The sequence below is a fragment of the Pteropus medius genome, unplaced genomic scaffold, assembly GCF_902729225.1.
Source record: "Pteropus medius unplaced genomic scaffold, Ma_sr-lr_union100, whole genome shotgun sequence".
In the NCBI taxonomy this organism is placed as follows: domain Eukaryota; kingdom Metazoa; phylum Chordata; class Mammalia; order Chiroptera; family Pteropodidae; genus Pteropus; species Pteropus medius.
In genome coordinates, this window is record NW_024344378.1 from 55,418,644 (window position 1) to 55,432,099 (window position 13,456).

At 34.2% G+C, this 13,456-nt stretch overlaps 1 protein-coding gene across 14 annotated transcripts in view; it reads left to right on the plus strand.

Annotated features, from left to right (window-relative positions):
* The window catches only part of CCSER2 (coiled-coil serine rich protein 2), a 169,624-nt gene that overhangs the window by 34,043 nt on the left and 122,125 nt on the right, over positions 1 to 13,456 (plus strand). For all 14 annotated transcript variants that reach the window (XR_005654806.1, XR_005654805.1, XM_039872272.1 and 11 more), the window contains 2 exons: positions 661 to 2,116; positions 3,232 to 3,428. Coding sequence is in view for 12 of the 14 variants with exons in the window: in XM_039872272.1 (XP_039728206.1) it covers positions 700 to 2,116; positions 3,232 to 3,428 (1,614 nt within the window). In the remaining 2 variants the exon portion in view is untranslated. The remainder of the gene's footprint in view (positions 1 to 660; positions 2,117 to 3,231; positions 3,429 to 13,456) is intronic.

The following is a 13,456-nucleotide window of genomic DNA, read 5'->3' on the forward strand; positions in this document are numbered from 1 at the left end:
GATAAATTTTAAAAGAGAATAAAATCATGACTCCCATTCAGATATCAAATGAACTTATGTTAAAGATATTATTTATCTCATTATTAACAAGGTAGTCAGAGATGTTACAGCTGGTAAAAAGAATGCAAAGAACAAGTCCATTTATAAATTTATAGATCAGAAATATTGAAGTAAATTTGCAGGTGGATGCAAAGCTGGCTTATTCCACAGTGGTGGAGGGAAGTCAGCTGAACTGGACAGAATTTATTTGCATGTCTGTAGACAAGAATTGTTTGCATTACCATTAGTTTTCTATGTGTTAACCACTGTCTTTACAGAGTTATGAAATAGCCCAGTGATAATTCCTGTAGGAGTAAATCATCCCTAGAGGCTCCAGCATTTCACTGGAAGGATATCCAGTAATCTCTTTTCTGGATTTTGCTATCATCATCCATAGCCCAAGTTTATAAAAGTGTTTATAAAAATGTTTTATTTATTTTATAACACCAAGTTACTCATTTAATTAGTATATTCAGTATTTACTAAGAGTCCTATAGGAGTCACAGATAGGTTTTGGACTTTGTTGCATTTGATTATATAAGAATATGCATTCTCATTATGTAATAATCTATGTAATTATCCTTATTTAGCAATGTTTAATCTACTTTTTTGTCTCCTCAGATTCTGTCCAATTTTAAGAACAAATGCACCTTCTAGCTCATGGAAGAAAAAACACAAATCAAGACAATTTTGGGTTCCAAGTTGCCGAAGTATGTAACAAAATCTGTAAGAAGTACACTGCAGCCAGTGCCAAATGGGACACCTGTTAATTTATTAGGAGCTTCCAAGAGTAGCAACGTCAAAAGTTACATCAGAAATAATGGCTCTGATTGTCCATCGTCCCATTCATTTAATTGGAGAACGGCAACTAAATACCAGCTTAGTGCACAAAGTGCTGAAGAGCCTAATGATACTGAAAGTTCATATGATAAAGTAATTAATCCTGAAAAACATGGATGTACTCAAGGAATGTTTGATAAAAATGGAATAAAAGGAGGTTTGAAAAGGGTTTCTTTATTCACATCAAAGTTAGCAAAGCCGTCCACTATGTTTGCGTCTTCTACAGAGGAGTTAAAACAAAAGTCTTTGTCTGGACCACCTAATTTGGGTAAATTCACCAAAGGTACATTATTAGGAAGGACTTCATATTCTTCAGTCAGTGCTCCAAAATCACAGTTGACTGGATTTTATGGAAATCGATCGACTGGTAGCATACAAAGGCCTAGAGCAAACTCCTGTGCCACCAGAAGCAGTTCTGGAGAAAGCTTAGCACAATCCCTAGACAACATTAAATCTCTTACTTGTGAAAAAATGGTAAGGTCACAGAGTTTTTCACATTCCATTCAGAGTTCATTCCTTCCACCTTCATCTATAACTAGATCACATTCCTTCAATAGAGCTGCAGATCTTATTAAGCCTTATCAGAACCAACAGCTTCCCATTAGGGTGCCTCTGAGGTCAAGTATGCTAACAAGAAATTCTCGGCAGTCAGAAGTACTCAATGGGAATGAACGTTTAGGGTATGGATTTAATAGACCTTATGCTGCTGGCGGAAAGAAGTTGGCTTTACCAAATGGCCCAGGTGTAACTTCCACTTTAGGTTATAGGCTGGTTCATCCTTCTCTTCTGAAATCTAGCCAATCTCCATTTTCTGGGACTATCACAGTTGATGGTAATAAAAATTCACCTGCTGTCACATGTGTAGAAGAAGATGCTGCAGTTTTGGCTAAGGAAAGAGCTACTGATAAGGACCAAGAACTAATTGAAAATGATAGTTATAGAACAGAAAATGGCCAGACCATGAAGCATGATGCTAAAATTAGATACCTGAGTGATGATGTGGATGACATTTCCTTGTCGTCTTTGTCATCTTCTGATAAGAATGATATAAGCGAAGACTTTAGCGATGATTTTATAGATATAGAAGACTCCAACAGAACTAGAATAACTCCAGAGGAAATTTCGCTCAAAGAAGAAAAGAATGAAAATGTACCACCAAAGGATATATTTGATTCCCCCAAGGAAAATGAAGAATCTTTCAGTAAAACTGATGAGTGGATAGATATAAGTGTCTCTGGTAAATATTAATATCCTTAACTTTGTTTGTTTTCTCCTAGATAATATAACTGAATTTACATTTAAGGTTATCTTCTGATTAATTCCAAGATCTGTTATCTGCCTTATGACTTTTGCTCCCTGTCCCCCTTTTTTTTACTTTATGTGAAGCAGCAGTAGTAAAACAAACAAAAAAAAAACCATTCTTTTCCTAAGGTATCTTACTTTTGATCTTTGACTGTTATACACAGGTTTATTCCTACTTTAAAAATTGTTTCCCACTTCTCACAACCAGTGCCACGCCATTTTAAACCATCTCTTCCCTTAGTGGTAGATCATTGCTATTTGTTAAGAGAAAAGCTATACCAAAGGATAAATGAGCTAATATAGGTTATGTCTAATCTAATGATATTTTTTATCTTAAGAAGTTTTTATTTTTTTTAAAGGAGGACTTAGATTTCTTGTTTAGCAAACTTTCTAGCTAATACTTTCAGAGGAACTTTATTTTTTTAATTGAAGAAAGTGAGATAGCACATGTTAGACATTTCCTCTTACACTTGGTTATTCTGGCACTAACTGCTGGAGAAAATTTATCCATGTGCCCACATAGCCTGAAAAAAGAGCAAGCTGAAGGGATTGGGTAGAGACATGTGGTCTGGTCAGGGGACTAGGCCATGCGTAGAGATGTGCATAGCATAAACCGTTGATTCTCTGAGGGTCTTCTGATTAGGAGTGACTGCCAGGACAGCTTTTTTTCCTGCAATTTCGAGGTTATAAATGATATACATGGAGTAAGGAGATTCCTGGCTAGTGCTTAAACGTAAGTATCTTAGGAAATGTTAAAAGAATATTAGGCTTTCTTTATATTTCTAGAAATGTAGCAGAAGTGAAAGATGGCTCAATGAATTTTCTTTGTCTATTAGGAAATATTTCAGGTTATTTTTAAGATTTTACCTCTTGATTTTTTTATTGTTTAGGAGTTAGAAAATGCTACAGTTATTAATGTCTTTTTTGCTAACTCTTTTGCTATATCAAATTATTATAGTATTTATAAAAATATTTTTACAACCTGAGAAATAATTATATTTTTGTGAATTAATAACTTTTTTCCCTCTCTTTTTAAAAAATCAATTGAAGACAGGAGTGAATGTACAAAACATACTTCCGGGAATAACTTGATTTCACTAGATACAGACTACAGAGCTGGTTCTTCATTTGAACTCTCTCCATCTGATAGCTCTGATGGAACATACATGTGGGATGAAGAGGGCTTGGAGCCCATCGGAAATGTCCATCCAGTTGGGAGCTATGAGTCGTCTGAAATGAACAGCATAGTATGTATGGATTTATATATACCCTTTTAGAAAAGTTTGTTTACCTTACTGTAGAAAGACTTGCAGTATTGATTGGCTTATTTGTAAATTAATGAATTAGCTCTCCTAGTTTTAGAAATGGAAAATCATATCTTTTAAGGGCCTACAAAACATCTGATTTTATACATAATAAAGCATATATTTGTGTTACATGACACTTCAGTTAAATATACTCTAACATTTGTAATACATATATACATAATAGACATACTGTATTCTTCCTGTTAAGGTAGGCTAGTGGTTCTCAAAGTAGGGGAAGGGCAATGTCAAGAGGTATTTTTGGTTGTCATATTGAGGAGTGCTACTGGCAAATAGTGGGTAGACACCAGGAATGCTGCTTAATGTCCTAGAGTGCACAGGAGAGCACCCATAGCAAAGAAGTATCTAGTCCAAGATGTTAACGGTGCTACTGCTGAGAAACCCTTTACTAGGCTATACTGAGCCAACTCTCAGGAGCTTAACAAAATAAAAATTTATTCTTTATTCTTACCAAGTCTATTATAGGTATGGTCAGCCTTCTAGGGCAACTGTCCTCAGTGTCTAAGCTATTTTGACCTTGAGGCTTTACCATCTCCTTTTGAGGCCTTGTCACTGTGGTAGAGGAAGAGTGCTGGTCTCACACATGCAATTACTTTCTTTGGCCTGCAGATAGCACATGGCACTTTCACCCACAACCTATTGAAACAAGCTAATCATATGTACTAAGCAGGCAGGAAGCAGGAATTATTTTCACATGTACCTGGAGGGAAGGGAACCAGAGATGGATAAACACTAGAAGAACTACCATGCATTTCTACATGCATATTTTAAGAAACATTGCCAGTAATGTGGATGATATACTGTATGAGTGAAATGTAGTTGCTGTGTCTAAAGCGACTCATTGTACTCAGTATATAAAATGTGATTTTCCAGTAAGTGTGTGTGGGAAAATTGGTAGTATTTGTGAATATATTAAATTCCAAGTGGATTTTAGGTTATGTAATTTTCTACATTCGTATAACCAGTGATTTGGGGGGAAAAACATTGTTATCATAGGCTTGTTAAGTTGCACAAACATAGAGGAGGCACACATTTAATTTAGAAAGAATATTCCATTAGAAAGAGGAAGTTAAGAAAAGATGACAGTTTAGGGCCTTACATGCTCTCTTATTATTAGGACTTTTTTAAGCCAATGTTTGAAGTGGGAATGAACATTGTGTCCAGCAGGTGGCAGCAATAAGCCAGTTAGTATTTGACATTTTTCAGAAGGTTCTACATCTTCAGTCCACCTTTCCTGTAACTTAATGATACAGTAGCTTCTTTGAGTTCAGAATGCACCTAGATTGTTCATTAGTCTTTTAAGATCTTAGATCTTTTGATCTAAGAGGAAGTCTGAGAAAGGATGGAGAATTGATGGCAAAGTGTGTTAATATATTCTGATAGTGGATTTACCGTTTTTGCTCTGAAATTCTGTCAGTATTTTGCTTTTAATATTTTAAGTTAGGTTTGGAAGTTTTTCCTGGTGAATTGATGATCTCTATCCCTCTGTGCTTTTTGTCTTAAGGCCTCTTTTTCTGATATCAGTATATTTTAATATACCAATTTTATTTATATATTTTCTACCCTTTATTGCCAGACTTTTGGTTACATAGCAAATAGGTTATTATTTTTAAAAATATATTGTCTTTTTATTTTAACTGGTGGGTTTAGTCCCTTTATGTTTGCATTTATTGATATACTTGGACTTCATTGTGCTATCTTATTATTTTTATTTAAATTGGCTCGCTTTTTCTGCTCTTTCCTTTTTTTTTTTCTAAATAGTTTAGATATCTTTAACTTAACCCCAAAAGAACTTAAGTGTGTTCTCATTTTTCTTAGTCTCTCCATTGCCTCTCACCAGAGGCCTTTCCTGACTCTGTGTCCCTCTCCCCGCCTTCCCCCGCTGCAACTCCCCAAAACCACTACTAGGGTTCTCTACAACAGTGCTCATTACAGTCCAGGTCAAGGTAAGGTGCTTTCACTGGAATATAAGTCAACTGTATCACTACTAACACAGTTTAGTTCAACCCACTATTTAGTTCAATTAACACTGTTTTCATGGCAAGACTTTCTCTTTGAAGTAAGTAGTATATTGATTGATACACATTGTGGTGCAAGCTCCTTATCTTGTCATGGACCCTAACAACACTCTAGAATGACTTCTTTGCATGCTTGGATCTAGAAACGAGGCTATTTTTTTCTTTAAATACAGTTTTGTGGAGATGTAATTTACATACAATAAAATGCATTTTTTTTTCATACAACACAAGGGAATTTTGAAAATTTGTATATACTTGTTAAACAATCATCCACGTTTCCTTTGCTTTCATTCATTCTTTCAACTCCCCATGAGAGCGACAACTGCTATTCTGGTTTTTATATCACTATGGGTTAGTTTAATCTATTCTTGAATTACATATAAATAAAATAATAAACACGTCTATTTCATGTCTGGCTTCTGTGAATCAATATTATGTTTTTGCTCGTTGTACTTTGTTTATTTTTTTGGTTATATAATATTCCTTTATGTGAGTGTACTTATTTTGCTTTTGAGGGGCATTTAGGTTGTTTTCAGTTTTTGGCTATTGCTGCTGCTATGAACATTTTGCTGTATGTTTTTTGGTGAACATTTATGCGTATTTGGTAAAATATGTAGGAGAGGAATCTGTGGATTATAAAGTATACTCCATATAGATTTAGAATCTGTTTTCCAAAGTGGTTTTACTAGTGGTTGTACTAATTTACCATTTTTTTCTTTATTGTTAGTTTTACTCACTGATAGTAAATGAGCAGTCCAGAAATTCCACTTTCTAGTCAACACTGGGTGTTGTCTGTTGAATTTTTGCTGTTCTGGTTGAGATATGGTGTAGTTTTGCATTGAGATTTTTGTCTTACATTGTGGGATAACTACTTGTTGAATACTTTCATATATATATATTTGCTATTAGGATATCTTCTTCTGTGACGTGCCTTCTATTGGGCTGTATGTTCTTTTTTTTCCTTAATGGTTTGTAAAAATCGTTCATATATTTTGGACATAAATCTTCTGTATACAGGCATACCTCAGAGATATGGCAGGTTAGGTTCCAGACTACTACAGTAAAGCAAGTTCTATTTTGTTTGCTGGTGGAAAGTCTTGTCTTCAATTTGTAAAAAAATGCAACATCTGTGAAGCACAGTAAAGCAAAGCACAATAAAGTGAGATATGCCTGTGTGTCTCACATGTATACATGTACACACATGTGAATGTGTATATATGTATAATATATACGAGGTTTGCTTTTTAAATCTCTTAATGTCTTTTGTTGAAGTAGAAGCTAACAATTTACTATATTTTTCTTTATTGTTAGCTCTTTTTTGAACTGTGAATTTTTTGTTTATCCTAAAGACATGAAGATATGTTCCAGTGTTTTCTTATAAAATATTTATTTTTTAACCTTTCACATTTAGAGCTACAAAGCCATCTGGAAAGTATTTCTGTACGTGGTTGAGATAGAAGTCAAAATGAATTTTTTTCTGTTTGGGAAAAGTCATCCTTCCCCCACTCTACTGCAGGGTTATTTTTGTCATAAGTCAGTGACTGTATTTATGTATTTCTTGACTCTCTTTTAGTTCATTTATTTTTTTGTTTATCCTTATGTCAATGTTATATTGTTTTAATTACTCAAGCTTTAAAACCTTTTCCAAGGTTTTCTTAGCTCGCCTTTTTCAATCTATTTAAATATTAGAATGAACTCGTCAGTTTCTGCAAAAAACTTGCAGGATTTTTTTTTTAATGAGATTACATATAATTTATTGAACAATTTGGATAAATTTAACATAGTTTCTATAGTGAGTCTTTCAATGCATGAATATGGTATGTTACTTTATTTTGGACTTTAGAAATATTTCTTGATAATGATTTATACTCTTCTGTAAAATTTAAACATATTTTCTTTATTTTAGATATTTTGTTGTTTTAAATGGTACTGCTTTAAAATTTTAGTTTTTATGTTTTTGTTGTGTATACAGATATACTTGTGTTTTGTATTTTGACCTGTTGTTTCAGCGACCTTAGTAAATTTACTTTTATTAGTCTAATAATTTGCCTGTAGATCTTTTTGGAATTTCTGCATTTACTATACAGTCATATCATTTGCAGTCTTCATTCCCCCACCCTCCCTTTATTGCACTGGTTAGGACCTCTAACATAATGTTGAATTGAAATGATGATAGAATTTCAGGAAAATTTTAATAATTCACCCTCAGTTTCTATGTATGCTTGGGGAGTGGAGTTAATAGATATCTTTCATCAGATTAAGAAATTTCCCTTTTATTTCATTTGCTGAATTTCTGTTGTGAGTGAATATTAATTTTTACTAAATGCTTTCTGTACATCTATTGAAGTTATCAGATTATTAGTCTTTTTTTCTGTTATATATTTTCTGTTAGTGTGGAAGATTGCATTTCTTGATTTTCAGATATTAAACCACCTTTTCATTCCTGGAATGAATTCACTTGGTTGTGATGTATTATCCTTTTAAATGTTGTTAGAATTGATTTCTTTCTTAATGCCAGGGCTCAGTATTTATTGAGCTCAATAAATGTTAGCTATTTATGTTTATTTTGTTATCTTTTAGTTTTAATTATTTTACATTTATGACTTTAATGCATTTGAAGTTGGTGTGAGACATAATAATTTGCCCTCATTAATATTTCTCCATAATATACTTGGGGTGCTATACAGAAAAGACAATAAAGCAGGCCTGAGATTGTCTGTCTTTTGAAAGGCCAGTGCTTTCTTGTGAACAGTTCTCCTTCAGTGATATAAAACTCGACCTAAGTGATAAGAATGTCTCACTGTGCCTAAAGTGTACAAACAATGTAGTTGATGCTGAACACGTGCTTTCCTTCTGGAATTCTAGGGTTTTGGTATGTGCTAGGTATAAGTGCCCATGTAACCAGCCTGCAATTAAAACCACCAAATTTCTAAGGAATGTCTGTAATAGACAACACTTTCCCTGCGTTGTCACAACTTGTTGCTGAAGAAATTAAATCTGATCTATGTGATTCCACTGAGAGAAGACTCTTGGAAGCTTATACCTGATTTCCTTCAACTCTGCCTCATGTACCTTTTCCTTTGTTTATTTTGTTTTGTGTCCTTTTGCTGGACCAAAGCTGTGAATATGACTGTTTGCCATGTCCTGTGATTCCTCCTTGTGAATCACCTAAACCTAGTCTTGAGGACTCTGACGTAGATACTGATTCCAGGTTATCTTTATTCATTTCATGACAGTATCTTTTTTTGTTCATCTTTTACATTTTATAATAACCTTTTGAAGAAGCTATGGACCAGTTTCTAACTTCTTCAGATTTTGATGAATTTCAGAGGAGTAAATCGATATTGATAGATTGGGAACTACTTTACTAATTATTGTACTCTCAATCTGGTATTCTTGATTTTTAGCCTTATATCTACTCAGGATAACTGAACATTTTCAACTCCATAAACTTTCATATCATTGATATTTAACTTTTTTGAAGATGAAATGCAGCAGTTTTTTTTTCCCGGTAAATATCAGAATCATATTGTACATGTAGAGTTTTAGGCAAAAAACATTTTCCCTCTTGTTCTGAATCCTCTTTGCTGCAATGCAGTAACCAATAGGAGAGGCCTCATTGAAGAGGAACTAACTACGTGTCATCGTGACTGATTTCCTAACACTAAAATATTTAGGAAGGAGTAATTTTAAATCATCACATGGAGTGTCTTGATTTTTGGAAGGATTTTTATAGGAAGCCTAAAGTAGTGGAACCAGATGATCCCTGAAACTGTCTAGCTTTATTTTTCTGTTTTATCAGCTTTAACTTGTCTTCACATAGTAGGCAAGTTTAACTTCCTTATCATATAAATAGAATCTTTTTCACTTTAAAATTTAGATTTAGACTCTTGCTTAAATGCGTTTGACACACCAATAAGTAGTTATGCCTTCAAGTTTTCATGATGCTAACACATTTTATTACACATTTTCTTTCCTGTGTTTTACTAAGGGAACAACTGGCTAGATTTGGGTTTCTACCTTGGTGATTGATTCTGCTAGACTTAATTGAGACTTGACTGTGTGCTGAATATAATATTCTTAGCAGTAGTTTTATGGAAATGTGAGTTCCATAGGTTATTTGTATTGAATTTTGGAATATTCTGTGGTACAAAAATGTAGCAGAGGAATATTAAATCTGGCTTGTATTTGCCTCATTTAACATTTCTTTTTTAGTTTAAGAGAAAATCCCAGGAATTTAAAAATTGTTGTCTAATTTTGTATCAGTGGTATTACTGTCATTTAATTTATTCTGGGTTATTTTACTTTAAAGGAAAGACCGGGGATGCTTTACTCTTTTTAAAGTATATCACATATATTTTCTCAGAGATGGTAGCAACTTGTCTCCATTCTGCTTGTTTTTCACCTCATTTAACAGCCTTTATACCACTCTCAGGTTGTTTTCCTTAAACTCTGGTGAGATTACGCTGCTGCTGCTTTAAATCTGTATCTGTGTTCAGGGCCCTTTATCATACTGCTTCTCTTACCTGCATCCCCGTGCAAAGGCCATTTGACATTAGTTATATTTCTCTAAATGCTCCCATTCTGAACCTTTGCTTATGTTGTTCTTTAGCCTAGCATGCCCTCTTCCCGTGATTCTTCTGCCTATCAAGTTTATTAATTTTCTAAGACTGTATTCAAACTTCTCTGTCCCTTCCCTCTAAAGGTTAACTGTTTAATGATGAGACTCCATAGATCTTCTCAGATACACCCTGGTTTTCTGCTTTCTTCTTCCTGGTAGTTAGATGAGGACTGCCTCTTTTCATCTTTTTTTTTTTTTTTTTTTTTTGCCCTAATACGGACTTAGTGTGTGTAGATAGGTATTAAGTAAATAGTTCCTTTCAGTTAGAATTAATCGCTCCTTCCTTTATGCTTCTAACCATATTGCTTCTTTCTAGTTTTAGCATTTTATTTTGCATTGTAGTGTACTACTTTTTATTGGCTCCCTACATACACAGAAGTGCTTTTGAAGGCAAGAACTGTACTGTCTTACTTATCTTTCTTCCTGTCCCAGAGTAGAACGTGTTGATATTTTGAAGTGAAATTAGGAACCTAGATAAGTAAAGTGCCAGTGATGTGAATTATATATGGTTTTTTATTTACTTTTGTAAAATTCTCATTTTCTGATGTTTATGTCACTCCTCCCCCAGGTTTTATCATAGATCTAGCATCAGTATTAAGTTCCGGTTATTTATGTTTAAATTCTATTTTTTTAATTTAGAATAAAGTCTCACATTTTGGCCTGTGGACCATAAAGCTGTTTTCATGACTGAACTTTTGACGTTATTCATGTTTTTCCTTTCTTTCACTGTGAATTAATAGCCTTCTTATGATATTTTCTACAGAGGCTTCTGTAGAGACTTTATTTTTCCTCATTTATGCATATTTATGAAATAATGGTGAGAAGGGTGGGATACTCTACAAAGTGCTGCAGTACTTGTATATATTAAATAGTGGTAGCATACCGTACAAATGACTTTATTTTTCCCTTGAGCCATTTGAGAATTCATTCCCTACCTGATGTCCTGTCATTCTCAGATGCTTTAAGGTATATTTCTTAGAAACAAGAGCACTCTCCTATGTAACATGGTAAACTGTTCAAATCATGAAATTAACATTAATATATTACTACCATCTAATCCTCAGAAGCCTGTCAGGTTTCTCCAGTTGACTAGTAAATAGTTTCAGTAGCAAAGAGATCCAAGTTAGATTTTGGTTGTCCTGGTTTTTAGTTTTTTGGACAGTGAGTGCTCCTTCCAGCTAGCTTCTGTATCCCGTTCTTCTATATCTGTCATTCTTTCAGCAATCCCTTGCTTTCTTGTGTAAGATGTTCTGGTTTCATCTTATACTTTATCTGCTCTAGACCTAGACGCAGCCATTTCTCCAAGAGTCCTGGTTCTTTTTTAATGGAAAATGCTGTTCCAAAGCCAAATTCGGGAGCTGGGTGTGCTCACTGCTGTTGAGAAGTTGCTACTTTAGCATCTTCAGTAGACAGAGCTAGGGAATATATATATGTATGTGTATATACATATGTGTGTGTCTCCTCTCTTTTTTCCTTTCTCTCTCTTTATATATGTGTATACATATATATACATATATACATATATATAAACACATACTACATATATATGTAGAGAGAGACATACATACATTTATATCAATATTTATTTACATTGGCTATATGTATATATTGAAAACCATGAGTTCACACTGATACTTCCAATTCCAGTCCACTACCACAGGATTCATTCTAGTTTTCTCTCTTTCTGTATTTGTTACCTCCCATCTCTGATGATGATACACTTGGCTTCTATTATCCTTAAAATATTTATGTATTTGACAAACCTCCCTTTATGTAATCAATTTCCCTTCTTTGCCACCACTTTCTTTCTCCCACTGGTGCCTTTCTCACTCTACTTTAACTCTAAAACCCCTACAGTGAACTACCACTATGCATGCGTGGATAACCTTTCTGCTGTTTAGGCTTTGACTTCTGACATCATGTTGCCCCCCACATATATTTTACTTCAATTCTCATACCCACACCAGGCCAGCTCCCTGCCTCAGATCTTCCGTCTCCGCCCCTCAACACAAATATCATCATTACCCCTGATGTGCTCAAGCTCTGATATGCTAGACCAACCCGTACATGGATACTGTTTTCACATTACTTGGGTTCTAATTCCCTGTGTTCAGCTGCCTCTTTGTATGTATGCCATCCTCACCTTGCACAGTCTCAGACTCTTCATGCCTCATTGCCCCACATACCATTCTGCCTGCCAATTTGAACTATTTATGGACATGTTCTTGAACATCTTAATCCTAATAATATAGATACAGTGTAAACATTCCAAGACCTGTACTTGCATATGTTTTATTATCAAAGTGAATGACAAAAAGTTTTCATGAAAATTATGAAAAATGCTTCTATGTGTAATAAGTTTTGTAGGATCTGTTGTATTTCATATGATTAACATGGAAGCTTGGGACTAGAAATGTTCAGAGAGCTAAAAGCTTCATTTTTTTCAAAAATGATTAAAGTCAAAATTTGGTGTAAGCTACTCTGATTTTTAGTAAATGTGAATTAGATTATCATAATGGTCAGTTTATAATTATAATCACAGTACCTTGTTTTAGAAGGATTTATAAGAATGAGAGATAAGCTTAGTCCTAAAGATTTAAAAGCATCTATTTCAAAACTGTTTCAAAGGGGTAACATATTTACGTGGAAAAAAATATAGCAAGTTTATTATATATTACCACCTTTGTTGTGAGTTTGTAGAGATAAAGAACTACATAATTATTGTTTTTTTAAAAGACTCTCATTAAGGCATTCTGATTTTTGTTGTAGTTGCTTAAGCAGATTTACTTTAATGAAAAACACATATATGAATCTATTGGTGTATTCGTTTTCTCTTGTTGCTGTAACAAATTACCACAAACTTAGTAGCTTAAAACAACACAAACTTTATTATCTTACTGTTTAAAACTCAGTTCAAAATGGGTCCCTTAAGGCTAAAAGCAAAGTAGGCAAGGCTGCATACATTCTTTTTGGATGCTCTAGAGGAGAATCTGGCTTCTTGCCTTTTCCACCTTCTGGAGGCTGCCCACATTGCCTGGCTGATAGTCTCCTTCCATCTTCAGAGCCAGAGGTGGGTTATGACCTTCTTTTTCCCTCTGCCACTTAAGGGCCCTTCTGATTACATTGACCCAACTGGATAATCCAGTATAGTATCTCTATTTTGAGGTCAGCCGATTAGCAACCTTAATTTCATCTGTAACCTTAATTCCTTTTTCTCAAGTAATGTAACATATTAACAGGAGATCATGGTGGTGGTGGTGGTGGGGGGGACATTGTTTTGCCTTACGTAATTAGAGATATACTTTTCAGTT